At 36.9% G+C, this 13,657-nt stretch overlaps 1 protein-coding gene and 2 pseudogenes across 5 annotated transcripts; all 3 read right to left on the bottom strand.

Moving 5' to 3' along the window:
- Positions 1-2,327: 2,327 nt before the first annotated feature.
- On the bottom strand, positions 2,328-10,970 carry LOC103476806 (gamma-glutamylaminecyclotransferase C pseudogene; annotated as a pseudogene). Of its 2 annotated transcripts, XR_014084089.1 has the most exons (3): positions 10,884-10,970; positions 8,960-9,541; positions 2,328-2,346 (listed from the first exon to the last, which is right to left on the bottom strand). The product of XR_014084089.1 is annotated as a gamma-glutamylaminecyclotransferase C pseudogene, transcript variant X2 (transcript). The 2 variants fall into 2 exon arrangements; XR_014084086.1 differs by lacking the exon at positions 2,328-2,346 and having other exon boundaries at positions 8,846-9,541.
- Positions 2,480-5,394, bottom strand: LOC145554390 (gamma-glutamylaminecyclotransferase C-like; annotated as a pseudogene).
- LOC103460836 (gamma-glutamylaminecyclotransferase C-like) lies at positions 6,011-7,671 on the bottom strand. 3 transcript variants are annotated; one of them, XM_008403158.3, is made up of 3 exons: positions 7,285-7,374; positions 6,456-6,564; positions 6,011-6,371 (listed from the first exon to the last, which is right to left on the bottom strand). In XM_008403158.3, the coding sequence occupies exons 2-3, from the start codon at positions 6,547-6,549 to the stop codon at positions 6,079-6,081; spliced, it is 387 nt and encodes a 128-aa protein (XP_008401380.2). In that variant the 5' UTR covers positions 6,550-6,564; positions 7,285-7,374; the 3' UTR covers positions 6,011-6,078. The 3 variants fall into 3 exon arrangements, with proteins under 3 accessions (XP_008401380.2, XP_008401379.2, XP_008401377.2); XM_008403157.3 differs by lacking the exon at positions 7,285-7,374 and adding an exon at positions 7,384-7,671 and having other exon boundaries at positions 6,011-6,564; XM_008403155.3 differs by having other exon boundaries at positions 6,011-6,564.
- Positions 10,971-13,657: the final 2,687 nt, after the last annotated feature.

The following is a 13,657-nucleotide window of genomic DNA, read 5'->3' as shown; positions in this document are numbered from 1 at the left end:
CATTGAATCAATATTAGTTAGAAATCTAGAAAAATACAACTTAAAGCTGCTGTATGTAACTTTTATAAACTATGGTTTTTACATATTAAACACTTGACAGCGCCAAGACCCGCCTTCTGGCTCTGATTGGTTATTTCTAGTTAGCACTGGAAGAAGAAATAATTTTTCTTTTTTCAAACTTCAGTTTTAAACACACAAAATTGATGCACTTTGAATTTAGGGACTTGAAATTCAGCTAAATTATTTAAACATTTATTTACTCTACATGATTAAATTACTGAATTTTGTCCCTTGTTGCCCTCCATACAATAACACAACATAAATATTAAATTTTCTCAACAAGACCGTAAACTCCGACATATATGGAAGCACTAAAAATAAAATTCAAAGGCTGAACTGAACGCAGATTAAACCGAGTTTATAAATGAATAACACTTTAGTTAGGAGCCAACTGACACTGAACTGAGGTCAGCACTCGATAATCCAGCATTTTCTCCGTGCATTACAAACAAGCTTTTTCCTTTTTTGATGTTATTTTAGCGGATCTTTAGTTATGCATTTATTATGTCACAAATAGTAAATAAGAGCAGCAGCGACAGAAGAGGAAGAAGAAACCAGCGATCTGCTGCTGTCTGACCGATAAGGCTGACGTCAGTGTCCAATACCTTTTATTACGAAGTCATCCCGGCCTCCGTAGTTGTTTGCCAAGTCCCAACAACTGAAAATCCCACTAAACGTAAAACAGACGCAGTGGTCTTCTTACCTTCCAGGACGATAAATGTCAAGAGGAGCAAACCCAGGATATTGGCTCACGCATGCGCACAAGCGGCGCCTGTCACACGTCTTTCTCAGCAGTAGAAAAAATGGATTCTGGGTATTTTAAGAGCAAAATCACACCCAGAACACAATCACTCTGGTTTATTATTTGTCTTAAAGTTATTTAACTTGATTTAACGCAGTTTGACTTGACCTCAGCTGAGTGAAGGCGTTTTACTGACACCTGCTGGAATTAGAAGATACTACAGGAGCGAAGAAAGCGCCTCTGTTTAGAAATTTGACCAAAAACATTTTGATAAGATCTTTGCATTCATCCACTCACGGGAATAGTAGTGAAGTTATTTTCTATTTTTATAAATACAGTTTTTATAGATCAGTACACTGATTCTTGCATCTGTCAAAAATTGTTTAATAAAAGAAGATAAAAACATTTAAAGTCTTCTGAATTGATGGTACAACAAACTTGAGATAATTTTCTTTTTTGATGGAAAGAACCATTAGGTATGATTCAAAACTCTTTCACAGTACTGTAAAAAGACATCATTATAAAAAAAAAACCCACCTGAGTTTTTGCATTACAGGTGATAATAGCTAAAAAAAATACTTTATTTATCACATTATTTGGGATTATTACACTATTTTCTCTCAATTTTCTGAAATACTCCTTCGTCTAAGACAGTGGTTCTTAACCTTTTTTGAGGTACCGAACCCCCAGTTGCATATGCGCATTCACTGAACCTTCTTATTCCAACCCCCGACACACAAATACTTTGTGTGTAATATAATTACATTATTAATGTAATTATATTACATTATATTACTAATGTAATATAATTACATCAGTAATGTAATTATATAGCTGTCTAACCACCCCCACACCACTAGGGGCAGTACCACCCCGAAAAGATGCGACTGAGGAGCAGATTTAGACTATTTAGACAGATTTAGAATTTGGTAAAAACGGTGAGTTTTGCTGAAAGACACAGCTCAAATCCATGCTGAGAGTGGAGCTCCTTCAATCAGTGCTCCTCCGCAGCACTGATTAGCTAAGCAATGTAACGTGATCCTCTGATTGGCTAAGCAATGTAAGTGATCCTCTGATTGGCTAAGCAATGTAACGTGATCCTCTGATTGGCTAAGCAATGTAACGTGATCCTCTGCAGCAAGTGATGGCAAAGTGGCGCGTCATCACGACTTTACACAAGTGTGTCTTTACCTCCGCGGCAGAGGCTCCACCGAATCCCTAGGGTTCGATCGAACCCAGGTTAAGAACCACTGGTCTAAGAGCTTGCAAGGAGAATCAGTCTGAAATTATTCTGTTCATAACTTCAGAAATACAGCTTTATTATTGCTAATTGGATGTTTTGCAACAGTAAGATGTTTTTTTAAGGTCTGTGAAAAACATGAGTAACACAAACTGCAATGTGGCTCACCTCCATAAGAGAATGAATGATTGTAAAGCACTTTGGAGTCCTCTGACTTGATAAAGTGCAGCACTAATGCAGCTGTTCATCATTTAGCATTAAGCAATTTTGTTGATTTGCACATAACATCAGGTACTTTCTGCACCTAAATATCCATTTGAGAAAATATTGCCTGTGTTCAAGACCTATTTGGTTTTAGTATATTAGAGATTTTCAGGGAATAGAAGTTATGAGCATCACTCGACTGAAGCCACTTTCTGTCCTCCTCAGCATGAATTTTAGTCCGTGGTCTCCGTGATGGCCAGTCCGGCTGGTAGGTGGTGGTGCTGTACACAGACGCCTCCATGATGCTTCCAGGCGACAGCTTCTCCTCTCTGTCCGCCATCTTGATTTCCACTCCACTGCTGTCGCTGGTACATGGTGGGGATATTTTCAAATCTGTCCAGGAATTCAAGCATCTTTTCGTCCACTTGGTAGATTTCTCCATGGACTCTGTTGCCTTGGCCTGGGAGGTTGAGGAGGAAGGGATGTTGTAATCGGTAGCAATCACCAGTGGATACTTCTGGATGGTGACAGCCGTACGAGGAACTCGGCCTTTCCATTACGGCTGTCTGTCATATAGGGGTAATTGGGTTGGCCCTCTTTAGGGAGCCGTAAACAAAGACACGATGCATGAAGACTGAAGGCACCTGGGAAATAAAAACAGAAGGAAATTGGTTTGGTTCTGTTTTGTTTTGAAGCAACAATCAGTTTTAAAGACTAAATTTATAACAAATGGTTGAAATCTAAACCAAAACGCTACAAAAAGACAGAAAATGAATTTAAAGTTGGAGAGTTTGTGAACATTTGACCATCACTAAGTCCACAGTTAAACTTGCTGCAGCTACATGTATGCAAGTATCATCAGCATAAAGTAAATATTATTACTTTTATTGCTAATTTATATTTAAAATAAATGTAGTTAGCTCTGAGTTTACTGGAGTATCTTTTCCAAACCTTAGATAGGAAAAAGGAAGCCTTTTAAAAAAGAATAAAAATATTATGCAAATAGAAGACAACATGATGTATTATGTTTGCAAATGTTTAATTTTTTGTTTGAATCAAACGGTTTTAAGCTAAACTTTTCCACTTAAACACAAATTTATTTAGGGAAAATTAAAAACGGTCAAGGCTAAACTTGTTTTAAAAAAGCTTTAATCAGTGGATTACTTTTATCGAAAAGCAGTGATGAATTACTTTAAGAGCCTCCTGCAGAAACACTGATAAGTTTTGTTCTTAGTGTTACGTAATTGATACTGGTTAAATATATTTCAGCTCTAAGTATTTAATATCTAGGTGTTTTTATGGGAATGTGGATTTTTCAGACCAATCTGAAAACCAATTTTGATAGGTAAACTTAATGTTATTGTGTCATTTAGCGCAGGGTGCTGGTCTCGGGTTCGGTGGTCTTGACTACAACTCTGCTACATGGCTCCTTGGTTGCATGTCCTCCATCCCGCCCGCACCTTCTTTACATCCCCTTTCAGTTAGATTTCTTTCTAAATAAATGTGACTAATGAAGTTCATGCTATGTTAGGACAGGAGACAAAATGTTTCCATCCCTGAAATTATGATTCATAGAATCACATATCTAAGTCTAAACTGTTACAGAGAATAAACACAATAAGAACATGTTTAATCTGTGGTAGCGTTAATTAAAATGGCACATTCTGATGTATTAAAATTAAATACGATCGGCACACTTAATGATATTAGCGATTAGGTAATGCATTCAGCAAGTACTTTTACTTTTAATACTTAAGTATTTTTAAAAGCCAGTACTTTTTTACTTTTACTTAAGTAAATGTTAATGTGGTACTTTGACTTTTACTTAAGTACATTTTGACTGTGTATTTGTACTTTTACTTAAGTAAATTTTTTAGTACTTTCTCCACCACTGTTGATAAGGTAATTTTTACGATTTAGATATTATTTTAGCTGCTCATTAGACTTAATAATTAACACATCTGCACCATCTCTCCATTAATCTATACAACCAAAATAAAACTTGTTCAACGCAGACAAATAAATTATTTTCCTTTAAATTTGGTGCTTATGCGCCCCCTTTTTGATTCTGCCCTGAGCAACCGAAATAATTTATTAAATTTGCTAAACGATTATTTAAAAAAAAAAAAAAAAAAAGAAAGAACTTTCCTCTTAGGTTCAATAAAATCTGCCATTACTACACTAATTATTTCCGTGTCGTAGCTTTAAAAATCAAACATGATGTAAAAATTATCCTTATATGAACATCAGAGCTGCTCTAGCTGAAGATTTCTATTGTTGCTGTGGTTTTGTGGCGTGCAGATCTTTAATTATAGATCTATTAACGTCACAAATAGAAACATCGGAGCAGAAGCGGCTGTCATGAAGGATTAATAAACCACAAACTGCTCTATACAAACTGCTCTATAATGACGTCGTCACGGCCTACGTAGTGTACTAAATTCAATAACTTTTATTTTTGCTAAAAGTAAATAGCTGAATACACCTGCAGAGGTAAAACTGGTCCAGTGGTCTTACCTTGCAGATCGGGAAGAACCGGTTTGAGTTTAGGTCATATGGAGCAATCAGTTTATGTCCTTCACGCATGCGCGCAAGCGACTCGGGTAAAAAAAACAAACTATAACATCTGCTCTGACGTAATTTTACACATTAAAGGACATCGTTTCCCCGACGATTAGAGATAATCAGGGCCGTGCAGAAGCCACTAAAGGGCAGGTGCTCAACAACAAAAAAAGGGCACATCTAACCGCATTCTAGGACAGAATATTAACAAAGCCTCTCAGCTTTCAGAGTTGAATAAACAATGATAAATTACAAAATTGTGAGATATACAATCAAAGCTAACGAACATCTCTATATAGAGCATAACACTATGGATATGTAAGATATTTCATTAGTAATTTCTTTCTGCAGGTCTATTTTGTTTTAGGAAAGTATTGCAATATTCAAACCTGCAATTTAGCAAGATATGAAAATCAGAGCTTAGACATAAAACAAAGATCTGCCTGTTTGCTGCAGTGGAGATGAAGATGATCCATTCAGGAAAGCAGAGCTGCATCAAACTTTAAGGTGGAACTGCAGAAAAACAAAAGCAAATGTAGCCCGGGAAATACTTAGCCTCACAGGACACAATAAAATCTATTTCATATTCCTGCAACACAAATACCTCAGGATGAGGCTGTAGACTCTCCAGATCACAAAACACACTTAGACCAGAGAAACAACCCAAAAAGATCTGATCCAGTGTTTCAGGACACAGCGGTCCAGTCAAATCACACTGAACACCAGAATAAACAATAAAAAACTCAAAGTACATCTGCTGTACAATACCCCTCTGCTAGGCTGCTTCACATTTAAAGAAGACAAAATAAGACACTTTATTATAGCTTAACGTTTTCATATTGCTAACAGCTGATTGTCTCCCACAAAGTTGTTCATTAAAAGACAAAGCATAAAAAAACAACATTTTTGGATAAAAATGCAAGACTTTGAGTGTATTTTAACAAGTGAATTCCTAATCTGGTTTTAAACTTAATCAGTTAGTGACTCGTTACTCATTTGCTAGAACTCTTGACGCCCTCTGTGGGTTTAAAGGCACTAAACCAGAGGTGTCCAAGGTCTGTCCTCAAGGGCCGGCATCCTGCATGTTTTAGATCTCTCTCTGGTGGTAACAAACTTTCCAGCTTGTCAATGTGCCTATTAAGCCTTCTAACGAGCCATCATTTGATCGAGGTACGTTAAACCAGGGAGAGAACTAAACATGCAGGATGCCGGCCCTCGAGGACCAACTTTGGGCACCCCTGCACTAAAGGCAGTTTACTCATCTGCATCACTATTTCCGATCTTCCCTCAGTACAAACTTTAGTCCGTGGTCTCCGTTGCAGTCGTAGTTTTCGTAGAAGGGCAGTGATGGCCAGTCCGGCTCGTAGGTGGTGGTACTGTACACAAACGCCTCCATGATGCTTCCAGGCGATAGCTTCTCCTCTTTGTCCGCCATTTTGTCTACCATCTTGACTTCCAGCTCCACTGCTGTCCGCTGGTACATGGTGGGAACCTTCTCGAACCAGTCCAAGTATTTCAGCATCTTCTCGTCCACTTTGTAGATTTCCCCATGAACTCTCTTGCCTTGTCCAGGAAGGTTAAGGAGGAAGACAAGGTTATACTTGGTAGCGATCACCAGTGGATACTTCTGGACAGTGACAGCCGTACCGAGGAACTCGGCTTTTCCATTATTGCTGTCTGTCATGTAGGGGTAATTGGGTTGGCCCCTCTTTAGGGAGCCGTAAACAAAGACACGATGCATGAAGACTGAAGGCACCTGGGAAATAAAGAAGAGTTATTGGGATAGTTTTGGTTTGTTAATCTACATTGAATCAATATTAGTTAGAAATCTAGAAAAAATACAACTTAAAGCTGCAGTATGTAACTTTTATAAACCATGGTTTTTACATATTTGTTAAACAGTTGACGGCGCCAAGACCCACCGCCTGGCACTGATTGGTTATTTCTAGTTAGCACTGGGAGAAGACAAATTATTTTCCTTTTTCAAACTGCAGCTTAAAACACACAAAATTAATGAACTTGAATTTCATCTAAATTATTTAAACATTTATTTTACTCTACATGATGGATTTACTGAATTTTGTCCCTTGTAGCCCTCCATAAAATAACACAACATAAACCTCTATATTTAAGATTTCTGAACAAGTGCGTAAACTCCTATATATATGGAAGCACTAAAAACACAAATTTCTAAGGTTGAACTGAACTCAGATTAAACCGAGTTTATGAATGAACAACACTTTAGTAAGGAGCCAACTGACACTGAACTGAGGTCAGCACTCGTAAACTCTGCATTACAACCGAGCATTTTCCTTTTTTGATGTTATTTTAGCGGATCTTTAATTATGCATTTACTAATGTCATCGTATAAGAGCAGGAGCGACAGAAGAGGAAGGAGAAACCAGCGATCTGCTGCTGTCTGACCGGTTTAATGAGCCATAAGGCTGACGTCAGCGTCCAAATCCTATTTTATCACCTTTTATTACGAAGTCATTCCGGCCTCCGTAGTTTTTTACTGAGCCCCTACCAACTGAAAATCCCAAGAAACGTAAAACGGACGCAGTGATCTTCCTACCTTCCAGGACGATAAATGTTAGGAATAATTGCAGGATATTGGCTCACGCATGCGCACAAGCGACGCCGGTCGCACGTCTTTCTCAGCAGTAGAAAAAATGGATTCTGGGTATTTTAAGAGCAAAATCACACCCAGAAACACAATCACTCTGGTTTATTATTTGTCTTAAAGTTAATTTAACTTGATTTAACGCAGTTTGACTTGACCTCAGCTGAAAGTGAAGGCGTTTTACTGTCACCTGCTGGAATAAGAAGGTACTACAGAAGCGAAGAAAGCGCCTGTTTAGAAATTTGACCAAAAACATATTTTGATAAGACCTTTGCCATTCATCCACTCACGGGAATAGTAGTAAAGTTATTTTTATATTATTATAAATACAGTTTTTATAGATGAGTACATTGATCTGTCAACATGGTATGATAAAGAAGATAAACATATTTAAAATCTTTAAAGTCTTCTGAATTGATGGTACAACAAACTTGAGATAATTTTCTTTTTTGATGGAAAGAACCATTAGGTATGATTCAAAACTCTTTCACAGTACTGTAAAAAGACATCATTATAAAAAAACCAACCTGAGTTTTTTGCATTACAGGTGATGTTAATAGCTAAAAATATACTTTTATTTGTCACATTATTTGGGATTATTACACTATTTTCTCTCAATTTTCTGAAATACTCCTTCGTCTAAGACAGTGGTTCTTAACCTTTTTTGAGGTACCGAACCCCCCAGTTGCATATGCGCATTCACTGAACCCTTCTTATTCCAACCCCCCCCGACACACAAAATACTTTGTGTGTAATATAATTACATTAGTAATGTAATTATATTACATTATATTACATTATATTACTAATGTAATATAATTACATCAGTAATGTAATTATATTACATTATATTACTAATGTAATATAATTACATCAGTAATGTAATTATATTAGCTGTCTAACCACCCCCACACCACTAGGGGCAGTACCCACCCCGAAAAGATGCGACTAAGGAGCAGATTTAGACTATTTAGACAGATTTAGAATTTGGTAAAAACGGTGAGTTTTGCTGAAAGACACAAGCTCAAATCCATGCTGAGAGTGGAGCTCCTTTAATCAGGGCTCCTCCGCAGCTCTGATTGGCTAAGCAATGTAACGTGATCCTCTGCAGCAAGTGATGGCAAAGCGGCGCGTCATCACGACTTTACACAAGTGTGTCTTTACCTCCGCGGCAGAGGCTCCACCGAATCCCTAGGGTTCGATCGAACCCAGGTTAAGAACCACTGGTCTAAGAGCTTGCAAGGAGAATCAGTCTGAAATTATTCTGTTCATAACTTCAGAAATACAGCTTTAATTATTGCTAATTGGATGTTTTGCAACAGTAAGATGTTTTTTTAAGATCTGTGAAAAACATGGGTAACAAGAAACTGCAATGTGGCTCACCTTCATAAGAGAATGAATGATTGTAAAGCACTTTGGAGTCCTCTGACTTGATAAAGTGCAGCACTAATGCAGCCTGTTCATCATTTAGCATTAAGCAATTTTGTTGATTTGCACATAACATCAGGTACTTTCTGGCTTTCTGCACCTAAATATCCATTTGAGAAAAATATTGCCTGTGTTCAAGACCTATTTGGTTTTAGTATATTAGTGATTTTCAGGGGAATAGAAGTTATGAGCATCACTCGACTGAAGCCCACTTTCTGTCTTCCCTCAGCATGAATTTTAGTCCGTGGTCTCCGTTGGAGTCGTAGTTGTCGTAGGTGGGCAGTGATGGCCAGTCTGGCTGGTAGGTGGTGGTGCTGTACACAGACGCCTCCATGATGCTTCCAGGCGACAACTTCTCCTCTCTGTCCGCCATCTTGATTTCCAGCTCCACTGCTGTCCGCTGGTACATGGTGGGGATATTTTCAAAACTGTCCAGGAATTCAAGCATCTTTTCGTCCACTTGGTAGATTTCTCCATGGACTCTGTTGCCTTGGCCTGGGAGGTTGAGGAGGAAGGGGATGTTGTAATCGGTAGCGATCACCAGTGGATACTTCTGGACGGTGACAGCCGTACCGAGGAACTCGGCCTTTCCATTACGGCTGTCTGTCATGTAGGGGTAATTGGGTTGGCCCCTCTTTAGGGAGCCGTAAACAAAGACACGATGCATGAAGACTGAAGGCTCCTGGGAAATGAAAACAGAAGGAAATTGGTTTGGTTTTGTTTTGTTTTGAAGCAACAAATCAGTTTTAAAAGGCTAAATTTATAACAAATGGTTGAAAATCTAAACAAAAACACTCTGAAAACGACAGAAAATTAATTTAAAGTTAGAGACGTGGTGAACATTTGACCATCACCAAGTCCACAGTTAAACTTGCTGCAGCTACATGTAATCCAAGTATCATCAGCATAAAAGTAATGGTTATTATTATTATTACTAATTTATATTTAAAATAAATGTAGTTAGCTCTGAGTTTACTGGAGGTATCTTTTACAAACCTTAGATAGGAAAAAGGAAGCCTTTTAAAAAAGAATAAAAATATTATGCAAATAGAAGACAATAACTTTGTATTATGTTTGCAAGATGTTTAATTTTTTGTTTGAATCAAACGGTTTTAAGCTAAACTTTTCCACTTAAACACAAATTTATTTAGGGAAAATTAAAAACGGTCAAAGGCTAAACTTGTTTTGAACAAAAAGGCTTTAATCAATGGATTACTCTTAATGAAGAGCAGTAATGAATTATTAACAGTACAACTTTAAGAGCCTCCTGCAGAAAGACTGTTAAGTTTTGTTCTTAGTGTTTCGTAATCAATGGTGTCGAAAGTCTTCAATAAAAACTGCTGTACGGTATGTTTTGCTGTCCAAAGCGTCAATAAAAATATTTATTATTTTGCAGGGCGGTTCTATAAAGACTGAAACCTTGATAACGCGATTTTTATGATTTAGATATTGTTTTAACTGCTCATTAGACTTAATAATTAACACGGCTGCACCATCTCTCCATTAATCTATACAACCAAAATAAAACTTGTTCAACGCAGTCAAATAAATTATTTTCCTTTTTATTTGGTGCTTGTGCACCCCCTTTTTGATTCTGCCCTGAGCAACTGAAATAATTTATTTAATTTGCTAAACAATTATATATATATATATATAAAAAGAAATTTCCTCTTGGGACCAGGTTCAATAGAATCTGCCATTAATAAACTAATTATTTCCATGTCGTAGCTTTAAAAATCAAACATGGTGTAAAAATGATCCTTATATGAACATCAGAGCTGCTCTAGCTGAACATTTCTATTGTTGCTGTGGTTTTGCAGCGTGCAAAATAGCGTCACAAAACAGCGTCACAAATAGAAACATCGGAGCAGAAGCGGCTGTCATGAAGGATTAATAAACCACTAACTGCTCTATAATGACGTCATCACAGCCTACGTAGTGTACTAAATTTAATAACTTTTATTTTCGCTAAAAGTAAACAGCTGAATACACCTGCAGACGTACAACTGGTTCAGTGGTCTTACCTTGCAGATCGGGAAGAACCGGTTTGAGTTCAGGTCATGTGGAGCAATCTCAATTTATGTCCTTCTTCACGCATGCGCGCAAGCGACTCCGGTATAGAAAACTGTAACGTCAGCTCTGACGTAATTTTACACATTAAAGGACATCTTTTCCGGTCGATTAGAGATAGTAATCAGTGGGATAAATATGAATAACAAGTGTAACGACTGTTTAAAAATGATTTAATTCGGATTTTTTCACAATAATTAATCTGTATTTAGTAGAGATTTGTAGGTTTTGGCATAAATATGATTTAAAATGTTTTTTTTGTTTTGCTAGATCTAATTTTGTTTGTGCATTCATTGTTTTTAGCAAACCACTAGTGAATAGATTAAACGACTAAAGTAAATCTTGATCTTAATCTGGAAAAATATGCAGAAATATTCTCATATTTCTATTTTCATGTGCTCAAAAATGCATTCAGTCCCATTTTAATTATGTTCAAAACTGAGGACTAACTTTGAAAATCAGTTTTACTAAATATTATTTGGACACATGGATTGATTTCAGTTCTAATAACACAGAACATAATTTATTTATTTTTTAACCAAACAAAACAGAAAAAATATCTGTAAATATTCTTTACTTCTGATACAATTAGAAATCTTCAGTATTGATTTCTGATGTAGGAAATAGAATATGATGGCAAAAAAAACAAACATTTGCTACAGTAAAAAGACAAACAACGTAATTCCTTTAATAGGCCACACATTTTCCCCACACATATGAATACCTGAGGTTCTCAGATGGAGGTTTATAAATAAAAACACGGAAACAAAGCAGTTAGCCTTCTGCGATTTACACAGCTGGCTCCATTAAAATCCACTTAGCATCACTGAGATACGGCAGCTTTAACACGCTTACAGCAGAATCATGGCACAGCTTTTAAATCAGGAGTTCTTCCAGATCTGGAGCCAAATTTACTCATTACTGTCGTTTCTCTAACGCCTGAAGGACAAATAAAGGTCACACCTGGTGCAGAAGATGAATGAAACTCTAAGAGCAACAGCTTTTTCATTTTAAATGTGCTCCTCTCAGAGTATTTCATTGCTGAAATGAACTGATCCAAGAGACTAAAGTGTATTTACGTGTTTTGTTTTCCAAATCAAGATGGCTGACAGTAAATCTGCCAGGAACGCAGCCTGCTGACTCGGCCTGCAAATCCTCTGAGATCTAATAAACTTTCAGCTTCTGCAGCATGAGAGATCTTCACCAGCTCCGGTAACGCAATAAGGAGAAATTTATCATTTTTTAGCCCCTATGAGTTCACTTCAGCAAAGTGGATAATATGAAAATTTAATATATGGAGCTTATAGAGCATATAAGAAGAAAAGTAAGGCATGCAAACTGCCAATTCTGATTTCACATCACTTTAAAACTTAATTTCACTGATATTTTTTCCAGCTTTCCACCCTCTGTTAATCTGTATCTTGCAGCTAAAAGCTAACTTCCCCATCCTACTTTTTCTTCTAAACTGTTGTTGTAATAAGTATAACAGTCGTTCTACTTATTATTCATCTATTGATAGTAAAACGACAAAAAAGTATGAAGGAAATTGTAGGAAACCGACAGACAACAGCTCAATGAGCACATAGAGCAGAGATTACCGATCAGGGAATCAACACCAAAAAACGAACATTTTTATTTTATTTTACTATTATTTTATCATGAATATAACTATCACTATTGTAGATGTTTTGATTTTTATGCTCATTTCTGTATTTATCATCAAGACAATTTCCCAGAGAACAAAAAAGTCATGGGAATAGAAATTATTTTCACAGGTGTCTGAAAAATGCAATGAATATTCAAGTTATAATCAGTAGGCCTAACAGCAGCCAATCAGTGGACAAATATTCTTATTTTGTGCCATTTTCTAGTTGTTAAATATTCCACAAAATGACCAGATAAAAGATGAACAACATGCCAGTTTAAACTTTGAACTATTTGCAAAACGACTGTGCTCTGCAAAGTACTTCTTTCACGTTTCAAATATTAGCTGGTATTGGATACTGCATTCTGAAGTCCAAGAGACATTGTTCGGGCGCCATTTGTAACGCTTCGGGTTGTGTTTAAGGGAGGAGAGGAGGCGGTAGACTCGACAGGACGGTTAGAAACTCATAACTACACTGGAACTGGGAATTCCACAGTGTTGTCCTTTAATAAAATGCTCTTCGCCAACCTTACAAGCCCGGTTGAACGGCTGCTTTCATACATTCATGCATGAAATAAGCAGAATCCAAACAACCCGTAACGTTACTAAACTTAAGAGAGCTACATGTCCTTCTCAGTCCAGCAGCGGCACATACATGTGACGTCATCAGAGATACTAGAATGTCTTAAGAGCTACTACACAATTACGACTGTTACACATGCTTAAATTATAATTTAGACTAGTCAAAATTCCTTTTAAGATATCTCTAATTGAATTAGAGATATCTTGAATTCCTCCTGTCCTAATCAAAGTCACTCAACCTGATTGGATGTTTACCATCAAACTCATAGCTGGATCCTTGGCATCCCGGCTGCTGCAGCAGGTCAGTAGATGTTTCTGTCAGCTGGTCTGAAGATAAACGGCAACACTTTATTTGACGAATTGTGAATCAGACTGTCATGACATCGTCATAAACATAACACCTGTCATAAACATCAGTAAGTCTTCATGAATATTTATGACTGTTGTCATAAAGTGTCATTCGGTAAATCATGACACTTTTAATACAAAGCTGACATTATT

Source organism: Poecilia reticulata, chromosome 2 (genome assembly GCF_904066995.2).
Source record: "Poecilia reticulata chromosome 2, P_reticulata-male-v2, whole genome shotgun sequence".
In the NCBI taxonomy this organism is placed as follows: Eukaryota; Metazoa; Chordata; class Actinopteri; order Cyprinodontiformes; family Poeciliidae; genus Poecilia; species Poecilia reticulata.
The sequence above is the reverse complement of the archived record's forward strand: the minus strand, read 5'-3'. Positions and strand labels throughout refer to the sequence as shown.